Consider the following 21,585-nt stretch of genomic DNA (forward strand, 5'->3'; position numbering starts at 1 on the left):
GGTCTACTTCAGGACTACCTCTTGTCTACAGACTGGAACATGTTCAAGACCACTTCATCCTGCTTGAATGAGTATACCTCAGTCGTCAAGCAAAGCAGGTTTTTAAACTTTTTAAATTAAGACATGCAAGAAATAGCAATTATTAAGAAATGCATTAACAACTACATTTCAACAAAGACAATTAGCACCAGACGCATGGGTTGAATGAGGAAACTCATGCTTCACTAAAGTCCAGATCTGAGGCATTTTGAACAGAACAGTTTAGCACAAGAACAGGCCCTTTGCCCCCCAGGTGCTGAACACAATGCCAGCATGTGATCCATATCCCTCCATTCCCTGTATATCCAGTGCCTGTCTAATGGGCTCTTAAATGCCACTCTTGTATCTGCTTCCATCACCACACGCAGGGTGTTTCCAGGCTGTGTAAAAAGGTTGCCTCACTAAAACCACTCTTTCAACTCCCCTCCTCCCCCTAATTTGGTATTTTCTCTTCACCTCTCATATTTGTATAAACTTTTATCAGGTCTCCCCTCAGCCTCCAACAGAAGAACATGATCCTTCACTGTATAAGAAGGCAAAGTATGATTGCCACAAGGCTATCAGGGATCAAGAAAAATCTAGCCTAAACAAGCTAGAGGTTCAATTTAATCAAGTGGATGCCAGACTGGCAGGAGCTAACCATCATTACTTGCTATGAGCTGAAGTTGGTGGTGACCTCTGGCAACGACGCATGTCCACCAGATGAGTAGTGTTTCTTATGCCAGTAATGAATGGGTAAACAAGGTTCCAACTAAGGGGGTTCCCCCCCCCCCCCCCCCATTGACTCCAGCCCATACATCTTGGTGGTAAGCAGGTCAAATCTGCTTTCACATGGGCAATCTCTCAGAAAGCAGCTAGCCCACGTGGAGTCTCTGAAGGGACTCTGAATGATGCGCCAATCAACTGGTTACAGTCTTTACCAACATCTTCAAACTCTCCCTTCAGTGGTCTTCTGTCCCTATCTGCTTCAAGGAAACCACCATAATTCTAATGTCCAAGAAAAAAAGTGGCTTATCTCAATGATTACTGGCCAGTAGATCCAACATTGACTATAACAAAATGCTTTAAAAGATTGGCAGTGGCCCACATTTGCATCAGCCTTCTGAACTGTCCAGATCCTCTGCAATTCACATACAGGAAAAATAGGACTAAGGAGGATTCCATCGCCCTTGCATTACATCCATAAACTCTTGAACATTCATACCTTGTAGCACAGTACACTATCATCAAGACACAAGACGACGAGTCGCACTCAGACTCCTGACTTTTCGTTTGTTCTCCGAGTCTCTCCCTTCACGTGTTAATCTTAAAGTTATTTTTTATTTTTGTTCATTTCTATTAAGATAGTACCACATTGATGTTTAAGAAGGAATAACAGATGCTGGAAAATCGAAGGTAGACAAAAATGCTGGAGAAACTCAGTGGGCGAGGCATAATTTATGGAGCGAAGGAAATAGGCAACGTTTCGGGTCGAGACCCTTCTTCAGACTCAAGAAGGGTCTCGACCCGAAACTTTGCTTATTTCCTTCACAGCATAGATAGTACAACATTGATATTCCAATCCAAATGCAAACCTGAGTTACTCCAGCATTTTGTGTCTACCGATTTAAACCAGCATCTGCAGTTCTTCCCTACACATTATGATTTATTAAATACATGAACAGTTACCATACGCACCTGTTCCTGCAAGTCGTAGTCATAACTGTCATGGAGCAGAAGACTAAGGACATAGCGAGTGTAGATCATGGCGTCGATCCCACATTTCTCCAACTCTTGTCCTAGCCAGGTCTGCACTGGACCCAAAGCTTGAAAGAGAGACATTTCAGGAGCAGAATCAAGGCCTTGGCAAGAGCTTGAGGATCCCTCAGATGGTGGGCCTTCCACAACAATTGCACAGGTTGGATGCGTGAAGGTAAGTTGTTGACATTCTTAAATCTTGCAGCATTTTCCTGACTGGTATTGAAATATTATCTGGAGTTGTTCACTCCGGGTGGAATGGAAGACCAACTGCTTGGACTACCATTTATACTGGTTGCAAGTAGTCAATAGATGGAAATTTCACTCCACTGGCATGGCGGATGGCGATATTGGATCTCGTAGCAAAACACTCGTAGCGTGTTTGCACAATTTCAGACGCCTTTCATGGTGCTGTTGCTGTAGGGCTACTTGTGGTAGAGCCTGAAAAATATGATTAATATTGAGGTGTCATTATAAAAAATTCCAAACGCTAGGCCAATAATAATATAGTAACAATTAAGATACCAATTATAAATCAGCATTGACATGTTGGCTGAAATGAACAAGTCCTGTGTATATTCTATGCAATCTTTAATAATCTGGAAGTTTTTGCCTCACATTCCATTCTTCTCCTAATTAACCTTGAAATTCAACCTCACCCTTCTTAAAGTACCATCGCTGAAGCCCCTCACACAGAGATGCTGTTGAAATGTTCCTAAATCTGCTCCATTCAGTGTCTGGACTCTCTCGCGATTTCAACCCCACTGATTGGCTTCCTTCAATCTCAGAACATTCACTTGTAAACTTCCCTTCATCTCAGAACATTCTCTTGATTCACAAACATTCCTGTCCAATGGTGAATTTATCCATGTGCAGACTATGCTGTGCATCCAAGGTATGTTTTGATAGTCCATGTATTAACAAATGTGTAGAAAGGAACACCGAAGATAGACCGAAGAGTAACTCAGCGAGACAGGCACTATTTGAGAAGGAATGGGTGACGTTTCGGGTTGAGACCCTTCTTCAGACTGAGAGTCAGGGGAGAGGGATACTTAGAGTTATGGAAGGGTGTTTTCCCCAAAGGGGCCAATGATCAAGGAAAATGTAGAACGGTTTAATGTTAGTTGAGGGGAAGGCAACAATGAGACGTACAAAGAGTAAAATGTAATCAGGAGGGCAGTGTAACTAGTCAGAGAACTAGGATGGGGATGGGACGGAGATAGAGGTAAGAGTTACTTGAAGTTAGAGAAATCAATACTGTAAGCTGCCCAGGCGAAATATGAGGTGCTGTTCCTCCAATTTGCAGTGGGCCTCACTGTGATAATGAAGGAGGCCCAGGACAGAAAGGTCAGTATGGGAAGGGGAGTTTTAAGCATTTAGCAAACATGAGACCACATAAGCTTAGGTGGACTGAGTGGAGGTGTTCAGCGAAACGATTGTTGAGCCTGCGCTTGGTCTCGCCGATATATAGGAGTCTATGGTTTTTGAGAAGAACCAGTAAGGAATACCATGGATATTTTGTAACAAGTGAAGCAGAGACATCAGAATTTAAAAAACGCTATTTAGTGTCTGACATCCTACTTAGAGCTACCCTCCGCGGTGCTGATTTATGATTTCAGTCTTAGAAGTCACAAATGCTTACCCACTTCCTACCAGGAAGGAAGTGGGTAAGTATTCTTGCTTTAAAATACACATCCTCTGGGGGTAGCTAGTACTGGGCCGGGAAACTGATGAAAACCCCTGCCCTCCACTGGAAAATCCCAGCAATGAATTGCTCCAATGGATTGGAGTGGGCCAGTTTTAACTGTGATTGCTGTTGTTGGGAAGCTCAGGGCAAGTAGTGTGGACAATCAGCACTTAAATATGGGGCTCTGCATGCACTCCAGTGGGCATGGTGAGTATAAGCTATTGCTTGGAACTAGGAACACTCGTTCCATGTGTTGCAAGCTCAACTAGATCTTAAGGTCTCTCTCTATTGGATGTGACAAAAGCTGCTATATCTCCCTCTCTGTTTGCCTGCATTGCCCACCCCTACCCAAGCTCTACAAGTTGCCGCTTCACACTGAGCTTTAGGGCAATTTGTCGTTGAACTTGCACAATGGGGGGTGGGGGAAAACAGGGGACGACAAATGAGCAGTTGTTGGGATACTTTAATTCTGTTTCTTGGCATCCTACATCGTAATGTGAATTTTAGTGCATAGAATAAGATTGCACATATTACAGCAGAGGAGCGGGGCCCTCTGTTTGTACCTCTCCTCAACTGTTCTTGTTTTCTTCCTGGAGTTGAAAGATAACTAAGTTAACAAGTACATCCAATGCATTGGTAAGTGTGAGCTTTCCCCACATGCAAATAATTGTATTGGCATACTTCCTCATTCATTTAACTTTAACGTTTGCCTTCATCAGTCAGGGAATTAAATACAAGAGTCAGGAAATTCTGTTGCAGGTTTATAGGACTTTGGTTAGGCCACATTTGGAGTATTGCATGCAGATCTGGTCATCCCATTACAGAAGGATGTGGAGACTTTAGAGAAAAGGAAGGTAGACCACTTTAATCAATATTCCTGCTTCAATTTAACACCCTCATTTTCAGACAAAGTAGAGAACGAGTTTGAGAAAAATACATGTTTGTTTTTAGGTTTGTAGCATACTCTTCCAAACAACCAGGGAGAGTTTGCCAAAGATGGCAAGGGCTTTTCTAATTTTCACATAAATAAAACATTTTTACAAAAATGTCCATCAAGTCTAAATGAGCTGCTTAAAATTCAATCAAGACCAAATTGATCTGTGTTGACCAGAGTTTCGATACTCGTGCAGATTTAGGTAGGATGTACTCCATGGCCTGACAACTATTTTTTTTAATACCATGGTGAACTAAGAGAATGCATCAGAAAACTTGCTCACATGAACCTGCAATTCATCAAAAAAGAGTACATAGGGCTCTGGTGACCCAAAAAGCAGGCTAAGCTCGAATTTGTATTTGACAAATTAGATTATTCTTTGAAGAGAAGATCCGGATTAACGAGCTGGGTGCCATTTCTTCTGTGAAATTGCCTGTTCATGAGCAAGCTGGTCCATCCTTGATTAGTTGACAAGGTTAATCATTTTATTTGATGAGCATAGAACTTATTTGAAATCCAGCATGCATAGCCTTGCTTCTTCCTAGTGTCAATGCTGAACATATATATTTTATTTCCAATGGATATTTGAATATTTGCTTTCTCCTATGAGATTCCTTGAATTGGGAGGGCACCTGATGTGCACAACCAATTTTGAAGCGGATGACATAGATGTCATTCCAGCTAACCAGGTTGAAGACTTTGCTGAAGGTCAACAGATCTCTTTTGTTCATGCTTTATTCCCTCAATTTAAGTGTCTTGATATTGTGTCATGAAGCATCATTTAAAAAAAAATAATGTTAAATGTTATTTTCATACCAGTTGCTTGCCTTTTGCAACTTCCCCTTATTTCTTCTGGAGATGCATCTAGTTGATACCTTGATCATTACTGTTTGAGTAATGGTAAATATAGTACTGGTCAAACAGTATATAGATTTATTAAAAAGACACAAAGTGTTGGAGTAACTCTGGGCTAGGCAGCATCTCTGGAGAACGTGGATAGGTGACATTTCAGGTCGGGCCACTTGCTCAGACTGATTGTGGGGTTGGGGGCGGGAAAGAAAGCTGGAAGAGAGTAGGAGCAAGACAAAGCCTGACAGATAATAGGTTCATGCAGGTGAGGTTTTTTTTTAAAATAGGCAGATGGTGGACAAAGGCCAGAGATGAAAAGATGGAAGGTGTGAGGCAAAAGATTGAAGAGTTGTGAATTGTGAGGCAGGAGAAAGGAATGTAGGTAGAAGGGAATGTGGAAGGTTGCATGGGGAGAGGGGAAGGGTTTTGTAATAACCTAAAATTGGATAATTCAATGATGATTGTAAGCTTGATAAGCGGAATATGAGGGATTGTTCCTCTAGTTTGTGAGTGGCAATGGAGGAGGTCCAGGACAGAAAGGTCAATATGGGAACGGGAAAAGCAACTGGGAGATCCAGTAGGCCCTGGTGGATTGAGCGCACATGTTCGGCAAAAAGGTTGCCTATGCTTGGTCTTATCGATGTTCAGGAGGCCACATTGGGATGCTTTAGGTGAAGATAGAGGAGGTGCAGCTGGAAGGACTGCTGGGGTCCATGGGTGGGGGTGAGTGAGGAGGTGTAGGGGCAGGTGTTACATCTCCTGCAGTTGCGGGGGAAGGTACCCGAGGAGGAGATTGTATAGGTGGGAAGAGATAAGTGAACCAAGGAGTGGCAGAGGGAATGGTCTCTGCAGAAGGTTGGAAAGGGTTGAGATGGGAAGATGTGACTGGTGCTGGGATCAGATTGAAGGCAACATAAATGTCAGAGGATAATGTGTTGGAAGTGGAAGGAGCTGCAAGGACCAGGGGAACTGTATCCTTATTCCATCTGGGACAGTTAGAGCAAAACCACAAAACAAAGGAGAAAAGGTGAGGGATCCATCTACTACAGTAGGGGAGAAACCATGTTTACTAAACAATGAGGACATTTCAGATGTTCTAGAATGGATAGCCTCATGCTGGGAGCAGAATTTGTAGAAACTAAAGGGCCTGTCCCACTTACGTGTCCTTGGCACGCAAATTACGCAACCTCGTGGTCGCGTTGAGCCGAGACGTTCCCGTGAATTACATGCATGCGCACAGCAGTCTGGAGCGTGTGACTTCATTTGAAGATGGACACAAAGCTGGAGTAACTCAACGGGACCGGCAGCATCCCCGGAGAGAAGCAATGAGTGACGTTTCGTGTCGAGACTCTTCTTCAGTCTGAAAAGAAGGGTCTTGACCCAAAACGTCACCCATTGCTTCTCTCCAGAAATGCTGCCGTTCCCGCTGAGTTACTCCTGCATTTTGCGTCTATCTTCAATTTTCTTGGCCCCGCTCTGGGAGTAGAAGTGAGGGCAGATCCGGACCGCAACGGCCGTGAGCCCCAGGCAGAGTTCGGCGATCGTTTGCCTGCTTCTGCTGCTGTTGGAGGTGAGACGTTGCGTCGCGCCAGGTTGCGACAGACTTTGGCCGTCAGTTCCGCGACAGGCCGTTGGCGTGCGAAGATTTTGTTCACTACAAAAATTTCGGATCCCCGCGCGATGTCGCGCACAACTACATACCCTTCCGTGCTTCTAGGTGGGACTGGCCCCGCGCGGCCATACGATGCCCGTGCGCCTCAACGCGACCACGAGGTCGCGTAATTTGCGTGCCAAGGACACGCAAGTGGGACAGGCCCTTAAGAAACTGAGAGCAGGGGATAACGTCTTTACAAGAGGCAAGGTGGGAGAAAGTGTAGTCCAGAGGTACATGGGTATTCTTCCATATTTATGTATCGAGTTCCTTTTTTATCACAAAGAAATTGCGAATATTGCCCCTCCCCCCCACCATACTCATGTGTGTGCACATACAGACACACACAATCATCTTTGACAGCTCTCATTTTTAAATATAAACTACATATGAAAAGTAACACTGAACATATTTGCATATGATGCATTCCACAAACAAGATAGAAAGTTCAAATTTCGAATGAAAGGAAGACATATGGAATTACGGTTGCTGCGCATGTGCAGACAGCAGACAACATCTTCATGGCACTAAATGATCTATATATTACTGCAAATAATGTAATGATATTAGTGGAAGACAAAAATGATTAACAAGGAAAAGAAGAGGTTTTCAGAGAAAAACCGGGCACCAAGGAAAGAGAATGGGTTCACACTAAAAGAAGCAAGTGCACTCTTTCAAAATGAGTCAGTCATCCATCACAATAATTCATGTAAAATATGATAAGATTCTATGATCTAGCCAGCAGACATCCCAAAAGCACGTATCACTTTGAGTTTAACCGCTAAGTACTTGAGTTGTCAAATTGTAATTGTGATACTGCACAAAATCATGCAAGTTATTCCACACAGCTGCCTCATAAAGAGTATGAAAGGAAAGTCTTTCAACTTGGGAACATCATGTGACTTGAGTACAATTAGAGTACTTTCCAATTTCTTAGAATAGGCCCCTACTTACTTCCCTGTACATTTCTATGATTCCAAGAAATGTTATACCGCCTATTAATTGAACTTCATTTTGTGCTTACTTTATCTGCTTTCAATCAAATGAAACAAGCAAATGTCCTTGGCTCGTTACATAAAATGAATGTCCGTGTGCAGTAAAATTGTACTTCAGAAGTAGCAGAAAATAAAATTTCAAAGTAACACTGTTATGAGAAATCAATAGGAGATTTCTAATAACTAAATCTGTTTGAATGAATTCAGATAAATCTCCCAAGACCATGTAATTGTATTTTCAATTTGAGATAAAAATAGAATATGCTCAAAATACTCAGCAAGTAAAACAGTATCTGTGAAAAATGAAACCGAGTTAATGTTTCAGTAGAAGACTCTTACCAGAACTGGGTAAGAGAGAAAAAACAAATTAGCTTGGGAAATGTAGTGCAGAATGGGAATATTGTTTCCACAGAAATGTCTCTGAGATATCTGCCCTCTTCCTGAACTTTGGCTCCCGCTCCACTACAGTTGACCCCAGTTGTACACTTTTCATCGTATCTGCTCTGGTGATGAAAACTTTCCATGCATGCTTCTGATGTGGTTTCTTTCTTTCCGAACTGTGCCTTCTCCCAAGATTTCTTCATCTCCATCCTGAGAAGTAGGTCAATACCAAATATCCACCACAAGCTAACTGACTCCCACAACTATTTCAATTAACTTACAACCAAGCCTCCATTTTATTCTCCCAGTTCCTCCGCCTTATACCATATCTGCTTAATGATGAGACCTTCTAAACAAGCGGCTCCAAGAAATCTTCTTTTAGCCGAGTCCAGTGATGAGGTCTGAAACTATATGGTAGTAAAACTCGCGCTAGGCATTGGTCATCAGGCTTTTGCCAAATTTGCTGTTTGATAGTCCTGCTGTTAACAGCGTTCATCAGTTTAACAGATGGAGTGGCAGTTAGCTGGATTGGATTTGTCCTGCTTTTTGTGAACATGACATAGCATTTGCGCATTTTTCCACATTTTGGATCGATACTATATTTGTAACTATACTGGAATAATTTGGCAAGTACTGGTACACATGTCCTGAGTGCTACAGCTGGGATGTTATCTAGTCACTTAAATCTTTGCTATACGCAGTGTTCTTTGCGTTTTCTTTATATCACATGAAATGAATCAAATTGGCTGGAGTCCAGCTTCTCTGATAATGGGAATCGCAGGGAATGCCGAGACGGACCATCTGTTCGCATATTTGCCCGAACATAGTTGCAAATACTTCAGGACTGTAGAATCCATTCTGACTTACAGTTGTGTCAGTGTGAAATTTTCAAGTTCTTCTTGTGACTGTGGGTTTTCTCCTATCTCCCAACATTGTGCCTTGTAATGTGAAGAGGCAGGATGGTGATAGATAACAATCAACATACGTGTGAGAATAGGTTACAAGGAAATGTGGGGGAAAGGGATTTATCGAAGAGGTGGCAGACTTGATGGGCCCAGTGGTCTCTTTCCATAATGTAAGAAAACATGGAATAAAGATGGAATGTTGTTTGAGCCTTAGCTCTTCAACTAACCATCAACATACACATTGCAAGGCTTCAGTATGATCTGTTGGATGTTCATCGCCAAGTTTTTTTTCCCACTATTGACCATGACCCGAGGTGGCACTGAACAGGTTAATCTTGTTTTTGCCGTGTAGTGTAGTTTCCATGGTCTGGCACCTCAGCATTTTAATCTAGGCCTGATGCTGCTACCAGCGTGCCCTTCTGTAATTTTCATTGAACCCAGATTGATCATCTGGTTTAATCGTCATGAGTCAAAGATAGTTTAATTGTCATATGTACTGGCAACAGAGCAATGACATTCCTATGCTGCAGCTTTTGCAGCTTCATTGTTTGTGAATGTTGAGATCGCCAAGAGCCATTCACTCCCACCTGCACTGTGCTGCCACTCTGGTGGATCTATCCTGCCAGTGGACGAGACATACCCAGGGACAATGATGGATTACTTTGTTTGTAAGATATGAATCTGTAAGACAAGATGAGGCTGTTGATCAACTAGTTTGTGAGACAGCTCTCTCCCAACTTAGACTCCGGCTCTCACATATTCCTGAAGAGGATTTTTCACGGATGAATGGGCTGGAAGTTGCTTTCCCCATCCGTACTGGGCGCCTAGGTAAATGCCATGTAGTCTATCTACCTTTACTTATCAGTTTGAAAGCACAGATATTGGTACAACTGAGTGACTTGCTTGGTCACATCTGAGGTCATTTATGAGTCGACCACTTGTGGCAAGTCTGAGGCACATGTAGGCTAGACTGGTTAAGAATGGCAGGTCAGCCTCCTGAAGAACACTATGTAAACTAGATAGGTTTTTAGTTTCCACGGTTATCATTGCCAAAAGTATTTCCTTTATAACAACTAGTTTTAACAGAGATTTGTAAAATGAATTTAAATTCCTCATCTACTGTGATGGGATTCAACCTTGGCTCTCTGGTTTTCTAAAAGCCCTGTCCCACTGTATAAGTTCATTCAAGAGCTCTCCCGAGTTTATAAAAAAATCAAACTCGTGGTAAGCACGTAGAATGTACGTAGCGGGTACGTCGGAGCTCGGGGATGTCTCTTAGCGGCTCGCAACGCTAACGGCAGGTACTCGGGAAACGAGGTAAGCTCGGGAAGACTCGTGAAGATTTTTCAACATGTTGAAAAATGTCCACGAGAGCCCCGAGTACCGACGAGCGACCATTACCGTAAATCTCCGAGTTCGAAGCAGGGCAAACTCGAGAGAACTCTTGAATGAACTCGTACAGTGGGACAGGGCTATTACTTCCCTCTTGCATGGCTTGGATCTGATAATTAAGATGATAATCCTTTATCCAAGACTCTCTCGCCAGTAGAAATTTTTTATTTCTATTCATTCCTTACAAAATCGTTAAAGCTTCCAACAATCACTTTTTAATTTGATATAGTCCAAGGAATATAAACATGGTTTATGCAATCATTCCTCCATATGTAATCTCTGAACCTAGTTGTACACCTAGAGATGCAGGGATTATGGAAACAATAATATTGTGAACCAACTAGAAAGTAAGTTACCAATGTTTCATACTAAACTTCCAACAAGCGAATTCCAGGCACAGTGAGAATCAAACATGTTATAATGTAACTTGATATGGTTCTACCATGGGTGTGGTGAGATATGAAGCAGGTATATCCCATACATAAGGGTCTCTTTTTTTTCTTTTCTCTTTTTTCTCCTTTCTTTCTTTATTATTTTATGGGTTTTTGTCTTCATTTTTCTATAGGCTATCACTTGTTCACCCCTGGACTGCACATCTGGTAGTCTAGGGGTTTACATATCACTACTTCCTTCACTCCTTCTTTTTCTTGCACTTTCTCTCTTGTTTTACCTCTTTCTTGATAAATCCAAAATAGAAGTTGTACACAAAATGTATTTTGTCATATACCACTGTACACTGCTTCTAATAAAAATACAAATTTAAAAAAAAAAAGGATATGGTTGTACCGATTTACTATTCAATTGAAGAGTGGTGTACCAAACTCCAAACAGTCATCACATTAAATGGCCTGTCCCACTTGGTGATTTTTTCGGTGACTGTCGGCACCATTGACTGACATATCAGGTCACCGAAAAATTGCGGCGTGACGACATATGACGCGCTATGTTTTTTCAAGCGTTGCAACATTTTTTTTGTGTCGCCGCTGGATTTTGAAATGTTCAAAATCTTTTGGCGACACTGATATGATGCCGGCAATCGCTGAAAAAAATTGCCAAGTAGGACTGGCCCATAACTAATTGGTGGCAAGATTCAATTTTTTTAAATTTCATATTTAGCTAAGTAAATGCAGCTAAAGGGGTAATATGCAATATTACTACAAATATTCTGTAAATTGTAAAGGAGTGTAAGGTAGCAATAGATATACAACCAAGGAAATGAGAAACTTTCTTACACAAGTTGTGAAGTGGTGAAACTTATTTCCTGGGTTACCAGTTGAAGCAGAAATGTTCAAAGTTACACCAGATGAAACACAGAAATAAGGTGGATAAATGCAATTGGAACTATTTGCTGAAGTAAATGATGAAGGCTGACGTAATTTGGTGTTGAATGACTAATTTCTTTATATGCAAAGTAAAACTTAGCTTGCCTTTGCCTTAAGAGGCCGAGCTACACAAAAAACAACAAAAGGACATAAAGTGCTGGAGTAACTCAGCAGGTCAGGAACATCTCCGGAGAACATGGATAAGTGATGTTTCAGGTCTGGACATTTCTTCAGACTGAAAGGTCCCGATCAGAAACATCACCTATCCATGTTCTCCAGCGATGCTGCCTGACCCGCTGAGTTACACCAGCACAGATTGGGTCCATTTTTGTAAACCAGCATCTGCAGTTCCTTTGTGGCACAGCGAGGGTAGCGCATTGACTACCTTACGGCGCCAGAAACTCAGGTTCATTCCCAACTACAAGTGGTGTTTGTACGTTCTTCCCGTGACCTGCATGGGTTTTCTCCAGGATCTCCAGTTTCCTCCCACGCTGCAAATACATACAGGTTTGTAGGTTAATTGGCTTGGCATAACTGTAAATTGTCCCTAATGTGTGTGGGATAGTCTATGCGGGGATCGCTGGTCAGTGAGGACCCGGTGGACTGAAGGGCCTGTTTCCGCACTGTATTTCAAAACTAAACTAAACAGGTTCCTTCAGTTATACAAGGATTGCCAGGCTCACTTGGAACAAGGTAAACCACTCTGGATACCTCAATTTAGATAGATATTTGGGGTGGGAGATTGCAACCTTCACGTGGTCCACCCTGTTTTAACGAATGCAATCAACCTGGTGTGCACAAACAGAAGATCAAACAGAACAAGTTGTCTTACAACTTTAGGTTGTGCACGCCATACGCAAGAAGAAGAAGAAGATAGATATATATTCAACAAAGATCCAGCATCACGACAAGCAAGCTAATTGCAAAGTGACATACTTTGAAAGCATGAGTTGCATTCCTTCAGGATATTTAATATTTGGAACAGCAATTACCCTTTAACATTTGTTTGCATTGAATAATCTACTTAGAACAAGTGCTGTTTGATTTAGAACAGGCTGTACACCTTGCGAATAATGCAGATTCAAAAGTCAATGCAAAGTCTCAAAGACGGATGATGCCTGAAAATTTTAAATTGTGCTCAGGCATCAATCAAAACTCAAGGCCAAAATAACAATAAATCCAATATTATAGCTTTTAAGGAACCAGAAATCAACAATTTCCAGAAGCCAAAAGGAGCAATAAACTCAATTTTTGTTCAAATTATTAACAAAAAGAACCAAACTAGAATTGACAGTAACCCAGAATTGAAACTAATCCAGAAAGACAGCACAAAACTGAAGACTATTCATTAAAATTCATAGCAATTTAAAAAAAATAGAACCTTTAACTAACATTGGGGGCACTAAGTGGCATTTTCAAACAAAAAAAATCATCCTAGCCAATAATATAAAAAATAAAGTGGATGAGTAAATCCTTGGTCAAAGAAACAGAAGAGGTGACAGGTAGAGCAGGAGAAGGCACATGAAAGATTACATGGCAAATAAATTTGACGGTGTAATTAAGCTAGGATATAAAAATATAGATGTTTTGTGGCAGGCAGGGCAGAAAAATTACAAAGATAGGGAAAGGCAAGCCTATGGTGGGATTTGTACACAGGAATGAGATTCTTCTCATTCTTCTAAACTAGAGTGAATACAGATCTAACTGACCCAATATGGGCAGCACAGTGGCACAGCTGCTTCATCAGAGCACCTCAGCTGCTGCATCACTGGCACCAGACACCCAGTTCGATCCTGACCTCGGGTGCTCTCTGTATGGAGGTTGCACACTCTTCCTGTGGGTTTCCTCCGAGTGTTCTGGTTTTCTTCCCACATCCGAAAGACACCCAAGTTAATAGGCCTCTGTAAATTGCCCCTTGTGTGTAGGGGGTAGATGTAAAGGTGACATAACAGAATTAGTATGAGGAGTGATCAAACGTCGGCATGGACTCGGTGGGCCAAACTGCCCTGTATCTCAAAACTAAACTAAACTAATATCTCCCCAAACATCCTGCAATGAATGAGTCTAGTTAGATTGTTGCTACAGCTTCCTTTTTAGCAAGTGTATCATTTATTATGTTAGTAGAGCATATCTGTATACGATACTTAAGATGTGATCTCAGCAAGGCACAATGAAACTGAATTCCACACGTTACTCATTTAGCTCCAATAATACAACTCAATATTCAATGTTGTTATTGAGATGATCAAAAATAATCAATTTGGAAACAAAAATGTCCCCGAGTCAAATAAGCCTCATTATTTTAATTTTGGCTAATTCATTCAATTTGAGCTGGTAGCCCCCAAGGAATTACATTAGACCTCTGGCAAAAAGAACATAGAATCACAAGGCAAGACAGGAATAACATTCCCCATCATTACTCAACGCAATAGAAGAGTGAAACCAATGTTGTCATCACCAGCGATAGTATTCCCAGAAAGAGTTAATACCTTCCTCAATTTTTACAAGGGGAAACAAAATAGGTTATTTTTAAAATTACACATTGTATTTTTATGTATCACTGTTTTATTCAATTGATTCTGCCCTTCCTGATATGACGACAAAGACCAGCTGTATTCATTCGTTGATATGCTTCCAACTCGGAATTAAAAACCATTCTGCAAATCTAATTTTTAGCCTCATATCATTATAAATAAGTTTCCAGTATTAGCTGCTATTAGTACATATCTGCTAGACATATCCTACATAAATGGTCCTAAAGACAGGCTATAAAATGTACAACACAGGGAAAAAAGGAAATTATATTGCCACGTCAGATATAATGCCCCAACTGGAAATTATGTTTTTCTGATTTAAATTCACAATCACAAATTAAAAGCATATCTACAAGTAATCTTGTGTAAATGATAACTAATGCAGGATCAATTCAGAATAGATTTTCAAGAGGACAGTCACATTTGTTTGACATATCACACTGCAGGCTCCATTTGCATGTATTACCAGCACAAAAAGCAATTGTCAATCTATAGTTTAATATCCCAGACTAGATTACAAATCCTATAAAAAACATTGATGAAATGTATGTTCCAATGTGCTCCATTACGAACAAAAAAAATACTGCCAAACTCAAATTTGAGCCCCAAAGAGAGAATGATCTGATCCCACAAGGTACACAATTTCTTGCTGAGAGCAGATAATTTTCAACTTAATTGAAAAACTTGGCAACAATTCAATATACTCCCTTGACATCAAACCACTGGGTTTCACCTTCACATAAATTAGAACTTAGTTATTCAGCCATATATACTTTTCCATATCACAAATGAAAATTGCTCATCTGTTTTGATATCTGCACCAATGAGTCATAGGTCATAGAAAGATCAATTATTATGAAGTATCTTTATTCACTGGTCACATAGCTACCAATTGTAGAGTCATCAGTGATCTATGTTGCTAAAGGTCTTTGGCTTTAGTTGCAATTACACTACTTACTTTGTCCAGCGGAAGCAAGTTACTCAAGTGACCAGGTTATCTGAACGCAAAATAATGGATTGTAGAGAAGTGATCATAGATAATGGTTCTGGGTTCTGCAAATCTGGGTTAGCTGGTGACTGCTTTCCAACATCAGTAATACCATCAGTTGTCGGTACATTCAAAGCCAAGGGCAACTCGCGTGAATCATGCCCAACAGAAACTTATTTTGGAAAAATGGCTCAAGCTCAGAGAGGCAGTGCGACTTTAAAATACCCCATTGAACGTGGCACAGTAACTTCTTGGGAGCATTTAGAAAAACTCTGGAAGCACATTTATGCATCTGAGCTTCATGTCAAATCAAAAGAGAGGCCAGTTTTGATGACTGTTGCTCCATTGACATCTTTCTTTAACAGAGAGAAGATGACAGAAATCATGTTTGAATGTCTGAATGTGCCAGCAATGTATCTTGCTATTCCTGCAACTCTGGCACTCTATGCATCAGGACGCACTCGGGGACTAGTCTTAGACAGTGGCTTTGGATTAACTGACGCTGTACCCATCTACGAAGGCTACTATTTGCCTGATGCTGTTAAAAGACTTAAATTAGCAGGAAATGATATTACAGAAAATATCAGGAGACTCCTCTTGGAAAATGGACATAATATCCCAAGTACAATCCCTAAAGAGGTCTTTGAAAACATTAAGGAAACATTGTGCTATGTTGCTCGTGATCCTAATCAGGAAGCTAAAAACCAGATGGACAATCTACACCAGGAATATACGCTCCCTGATGGAAATCTGATTACAATCCAAAAGGAGCTCTTCAAAGCACCAGAAGTTCTCTTCACGACAGCAAATGTGTGTTCGGAGGAACCTGGAATCCATAAATTAATCTATAACAGCATTTTAAGATGCGATAGATGCTTGAGAAAAGATTTATTTTGCAACATAATACTCTCTGGTGGTTCCACAATGTTCCCGGGTCTGGAAGAAAGATTACTCAAGGAAATTAAGTCTCAAGTACCCAGTGGATTACAAGTTACTATCTGTGCACCAAAAAACAGGAATTATTCTGTTTGGATAGGTGCTTCAATTTTAACTAGCTTAACAGCATTTAAGGATATGTGGGTCACTTGTAATGATTACAGAGAATATGGGCCAACCATAATTAACAAAAGGTGTTTTTAAGAATTAGTTAAGTGATTGATTAAATTTTGCCTGCATCAAACGCATTAATAAATAATTCAGTCAATCAATTGTGTTTGATGGTCAAATTTAAAATAAATAACTGAGTTTATTAATTAATACAATGCAGTTTATTTTTAAGCCATCCAGGATATTCAGCAACCTCAGCCCCAACAAATAGCTCGTGGATTTGCAGTCCAGGTGATGGTTTAACCAATAAGTGTAAAATTACCTTTTCTAGAACCATTTTTCTTTGAGAATTTAGGATTATCAAAGGAGATTTCTTGGGACTGTAACCAATTCTATATCAAGAATGTTTTAATATGCACTTTTTAGAACAATCCAATAAATTAACTCATTATTCGACCCCCATGTAATCTTAGTCTGTGTTCATGTCCACCAGATATAAGAATTATTGGGAAGGGGCACATGGTTGGGAGATATTGCAGCATAGTCTAAAATTATAATTCCATTATTCATATTGATTGTTTTAATTACATTTAACACATAAACTCCACACCTTTTGTTCTTCCAGCCAACCAACTCATTTTCAAAATTAGGGAACACATTCTCATCTCCCATTACTAAACTCGCCTTTCCAGAGCTCTGAACTTTTCCCCATCAAATTTCCACCCCAAAAAAAAAATCAAAAAAGATGATATCCTGTTTGATTGCAGTGCAACCTTCCTCCTCAATTTCCTTGAACATTCCATCATCTGAAATGGATGATCTCATCATTCTCAAATGCTTCCCCCCCCCCCCCCCCCCCATTATCTTGCTGAATGTGGCTACCCTTGCCTGGTTGAATTCTCTACTATCCAGTTGTTGCCAGAGAACTCTCTGCAGTGGAATTTCTCACCACTCTTACGCCACCATCGCCAAGGTGTCCTCACAGATTTTTACTTGTTTGTGTATTTCTCATTTAGGTGAGCACACCACGGCATTCAAAAATCGTTAATTTCCACATATGTACAGGTGCACAACCTTTTATCCGGAGTTCCGGAAACCGAAAAGCTCCGAAAACCGGACATTTTTTCCAGGATGTCTGCACACCAAAGCTCGCATTTGGTGCCAAACTTGACCCGAAACGACCCACGGTCAACCCAGGTCTGTACTACTGTAGCGGCTGCCTCCTCCCCGGAAACCGGGGAGACACTTAAACATCTGTAAATCATTGCTTAAATGTTAGTCAGTTAGTTTGGAGGGCTTTTATGAGAAGGGGGGGGGGGGGGTGAAGGGGGAAACTTTAATTCTTAGTCCCCTACCTGGTCGGAGAGGCGGGGAGCGGGCAATGCCTTACCGGGTCGCCGTGCAGTAAGCTCCGGAGCGCTGTGGCCGTCGACTCCCAACATCGCGGAGCTGGGGCTGCAGGCGTCCGGCCGCGGGCGGCGCCGGTTGGAGCTCCGACCCCGGCAACTCTACCCCTGGCTGCGCGGCGTTCCAAATCCAGCGCGGCCCGCGACCGGATGCCTGCAGCCCCAGCTCCGCGATGTTGGGAGTCGGCGGCCACAGCGCTCCGGAGCTTACCGCACGGCGACCCGGTAAGGCATTGCCCGCTCCCCGCTGGTATCCCAGTGCTGTGGCCGCCGACTCCCAACATCCCAACCCGCTCCCCGCCTCTCCGACCAGGTAGGGGACTAAGAATTAAAGTTTCCCCCTTCACCCCCCCCACCACATAAAATCCCTCCAAACTAACTGACTAACATTTAAGCAATGATTTACAATGATTCCCCGGTCTCCGGGGAGGAGGCAGCCGCTCCAGACTTTTCAAGCCGCCAGCGCTACCTACCTAATCTACGCTAAAAATCTTCCATTCCGAAATCCGAAAAATTCCGAAATCCGAGAAGTGTCTGGTCCCAAGGCTTTCGGATAAAAGGTTGTGCACCTGTACTGACAAATATCTAGCAGATACTCAGAACCTTGATAGGAGGCTACATTTCATTATCCAACGTCAAATCTTGTTCAGCTAAATGATCATCAAATGTTTAACTAGAACTATATAAAGATGAATACCACTGCATTTCAGGAGTGGATCAACAAAATCTACATATAGCTATTAATAGATCATTCCTATGAAACACTCTACCTGCTTGCAAATCTTATATAAGGTAGCACAATTACCACAACATTGAACATTCAAGATTTATAAACAGAAATCCCAAATCACAACATAATGTGGAAGCATTCAAGTTCAGTTTAATTCAAACTCACTCCAAATGCTTCCTGAAATTAATCTCTTCCATTTTTACCTCAGCAAATGAAAACAATAAAATCTAACAAAGTTTTAAACAAAACACAAAATACGCATTCCACCTCAATATAGTTACAAAGAATTGAATTGAATTGAAATGTGCATTTTAATACAATTGAAAATTTATTGAAGATAAATCCTAAAATCTAGCTCTGATAAGTTTACATTCAGATTTTTATCTGGCCAGTCACAAATACAAAATATCTTGCAACGGCATCACTTCCCAGGTCTGCAATGTTACCACTAGAGTGCCACCACAGATCAATTCTAGCTCTTGTATTTTTCATTTCATCCAGAAACACAATTTAAATTTTTTTTTTAAATAGGTTGTCAATACAATCCTTAAGTTATCATTCCAAGTTATCATTACACTCCACCATCTTTTTTGTGAAGGTGCATCCAACATGATTTCTCAGAGTAAACTTTGAGATGATCCAAGATATTACAGAAGGTAACTAAAAAGTCAATACAGGGAAAAAAGATGAAATACGAAGGTAAGCTAGCCAATAATATAAAATAGGATAGCAAGAGTTTCTTCAGTTATATTTAAGAGTAAGAAAGAGGCAAGAGTGGAAGTTGGGCTGCTGGAGAATGATGCAGGAAAAGTGATAATGGGGAATAAAGAAATGGCAGGGGAGTTGAATAACTGTTTTGCATCAGTCTTCACAGTGGAAGACACCAGCAATGTGCCTGAAATTCAAGAGAGTCAGTGGTTGGAAGTTAGTGGAGTGGCTTATTACTAGGGAGATGGTGCTTGGGAAGCTGAAAAGACTGAAGGTGGATAAGTCACCTGGACCAGATGAACTGCACCCTAGGATTCTGAAAGAGGTAGCTTTAGAGATTGTGGAGGCATTGACAGTGATATTTCAAGAATCACTAGAGACAGAAGTCCCAGATGATTCGAAAATTGCCAATATTACCCCGCTGCACAAAAAGGGAGCAAAGCAGAATAGTTGGAACTATAGGCCAGTTAGTCTGACTCCGGTGGTTGGTCAGATTTTAGAGTCCATTATAAAGGATGAGGTTACGGAGTGCTTAGATGTTCACAATAAAATAGGCCGATGTCAGCATGGCTTTGTGAAGGGGAGGTCATGCTTGACAAATTAGCTGGAATTCTTAAAAGTAAATAGCAGGACAGACAAAGGAAAATCAGTAGATGGTGTTCAGAATGCCCTTGATAAGGTGCCACACGAGGCTGCTAAGGAATATGAGAGCCCACATTATCAAAGGGCAGATACTAGCATGGGTAGCAGGTTGGCTGGATGGCAGAAGATAAAGAGTGGCAAGGAAGGGGGCTTTTTCTGTTAGGCTGCCAGTGACTAGCGGAGTTCGCAGGGATTGGTGCTGGGACCACTACTCTTCACGTTGTATGTTAATGATTTGGACACGGGGATTGAAGGCTTTGTGGCCAAGTTTGCGGATGATATGAAAATAGGTGGAAGGGCAGGTAGTGCAGAGAAAGCAGGGACAATGCCGAAGGACTTGGACAGGTTGGGAGCGGGGTCAGAGAAGTGGCAGATGGAATATAGGGTGGCAAAGTGTGGAGTCATGCATTTTGGGAGTAGGAATAAAGGCTTAGACTATTTTCTAAATGGGGAGAGAATCCAGAAATCGGAGGTGCAAAGGGGCTTGGGAGTGCTGGTGCAGGATTTCCAAAGTCCAAGTCGAATCGGTAGTAAAGAAAGCAAACTCAATGCTGGCATTTATTTCAAGAGGGCTTGTATACAAAAACAGGGGTGTAATGTTGAGGCTCTATAAGATGCTGATAAGGCCGCATTTCGAATATTGTGAGCCATTTTGGGCACCATATCTAAGGAAGGATGTGCTGGCTCTGGATAGGGTCCAGAGGAGGTTTACAAGAATGATCCCAGGAATGAGTAGGCTAACCTATGATGAACGGTTGTCGGCACTGGACCTGTACTCGCTGGAGTTTAAGGGGGGACCTCATTGAATCATAGTGAAAGACTTAGATAGAGTGGATGTAGAAAGGATGTTTCCACTAGTGGGAGAGTCTAGGACTAGAGGTCATAGCCTCACAATTAAAGGACTTTCTTTTAAGAAGGCAATGAGGAGAAATTTCTTTAGTCAGAGGATGGTTAATCTGTGGAATTCTTTGCCACAGAAGGCCGTGGAGGCCGTCAGAGGATATTTTTAAGGCAGAGATAGATAGATAGATTCTTGATTAGTTCAGGTGTCAGAAGTTATGGGGGAGAAGGTAGGAGAATGGGGTTAGGAGGGAGAGATAGATCAGCCATGATTGTATGGCAGAGTAGACGTGATGGGCTGAATGGCCTAATTCTACTCCTATCACTTATGAGCTTATGACATCGTCTCTATCCCTTGGCCATGAATTTCATTTCCATTCCTGTAAATGTTAAAACTGAATCAGACTGTTCAGCACTGATCTCACACTTCAGATGACACCAAGCTAAGCTTCTTGACTCATACCCTACTCGTCACTAAGATCACCTATTTCCTGCTTTGTAAGGTTGCCTATCTCCATTCCTGCCTCCACCTAACAACTGCCAAAACGCTCACTACCTCATCTGTACTTTTATTACCTTCAGAATAAATTATTCCAATGCTCATCCATTATTTTCCATTTTTCCACCCTCCACAAACTGAATTTGAACCAGAACTCTGGACTCATTCCACATCAAATGCATATACCCTGCGATACTGAGCTCGCTGATGCAAAAGAAGGAAGATTCTCAGAAAAATCATGTGTGGTATGCATAATGTGTTTACTTGAGCAACATTAAAGTGAACTAATTTAGATTGTA

General features: G+C 41.4%; 2 protein-coding genes across 5 annotated transcripts in view; one reads left to right on the top strand and one right to left on the bottom strand.

Moving 5' to 3' along the window:
* The window catches only part of kiaa0232 (KIAA0232 ortholog), a 114,256-nt gene that overhangs the window by 65,877 nt on the left and 26,794 nt on the right, over window positions 1–21,585 (bottom strand). For all 4 annotated transcript variants that reach the window (XM_033020910.1, XM_033020899.1, XM_033020920.1 and 1 more), the window contains exon 2: window positions 1,717–2,217. In XM_033020910.1, coding sequence (XP_032876801.1) covers window positions 1,717–1,860 — 144 coding nt within the window. In that variant the 5' untranslated portion in view covers window positions 1,861–2,217. The remainder of the gene's footprint in view (window positions 1–1,716; window positions 2,218–21,585) is intronic.
* On the top strand, window positions 15,380–16,614 carry LOC116973155 (actin-3-like). Its single transcript, XM_033020941.1, has one exon. It carries the CDS (start codon window positions 15,439–15,441, stop codon window positions 16,552–16,554), a length of 1,116 nt encoding a protein of 371 aa, XP_032876832.1. The 5' UTR covers window positions 15,380–15,438; the 3' UTR covers window positions 16,555–16,614.

The sequence above is a fragment of the Amblyraja radiata genome, chromosome 1, assembly GCF_010909765.2.
Source record: "Amblyraja radiata isolate CabotCenter1 chromosome 1, sAmbRad1.1.pri, whole genome shotgun sequence".
NCBI lineage: Eukaryota > Metazoa > Chordata > Chondrichthyes > Rajiformes > Rajidae > Amblyraja > Amblyraja radiata.

What these genes read in the sequence shown, in the direction of transcription:
- LOC116973155 (XM_033020941.1), top strand. Translation starts at nt 15,439, where the DNA reads ATGGATTGTAGAGAAGTGATCATAGATAATGGTTCTGGGTTCTGCAAA.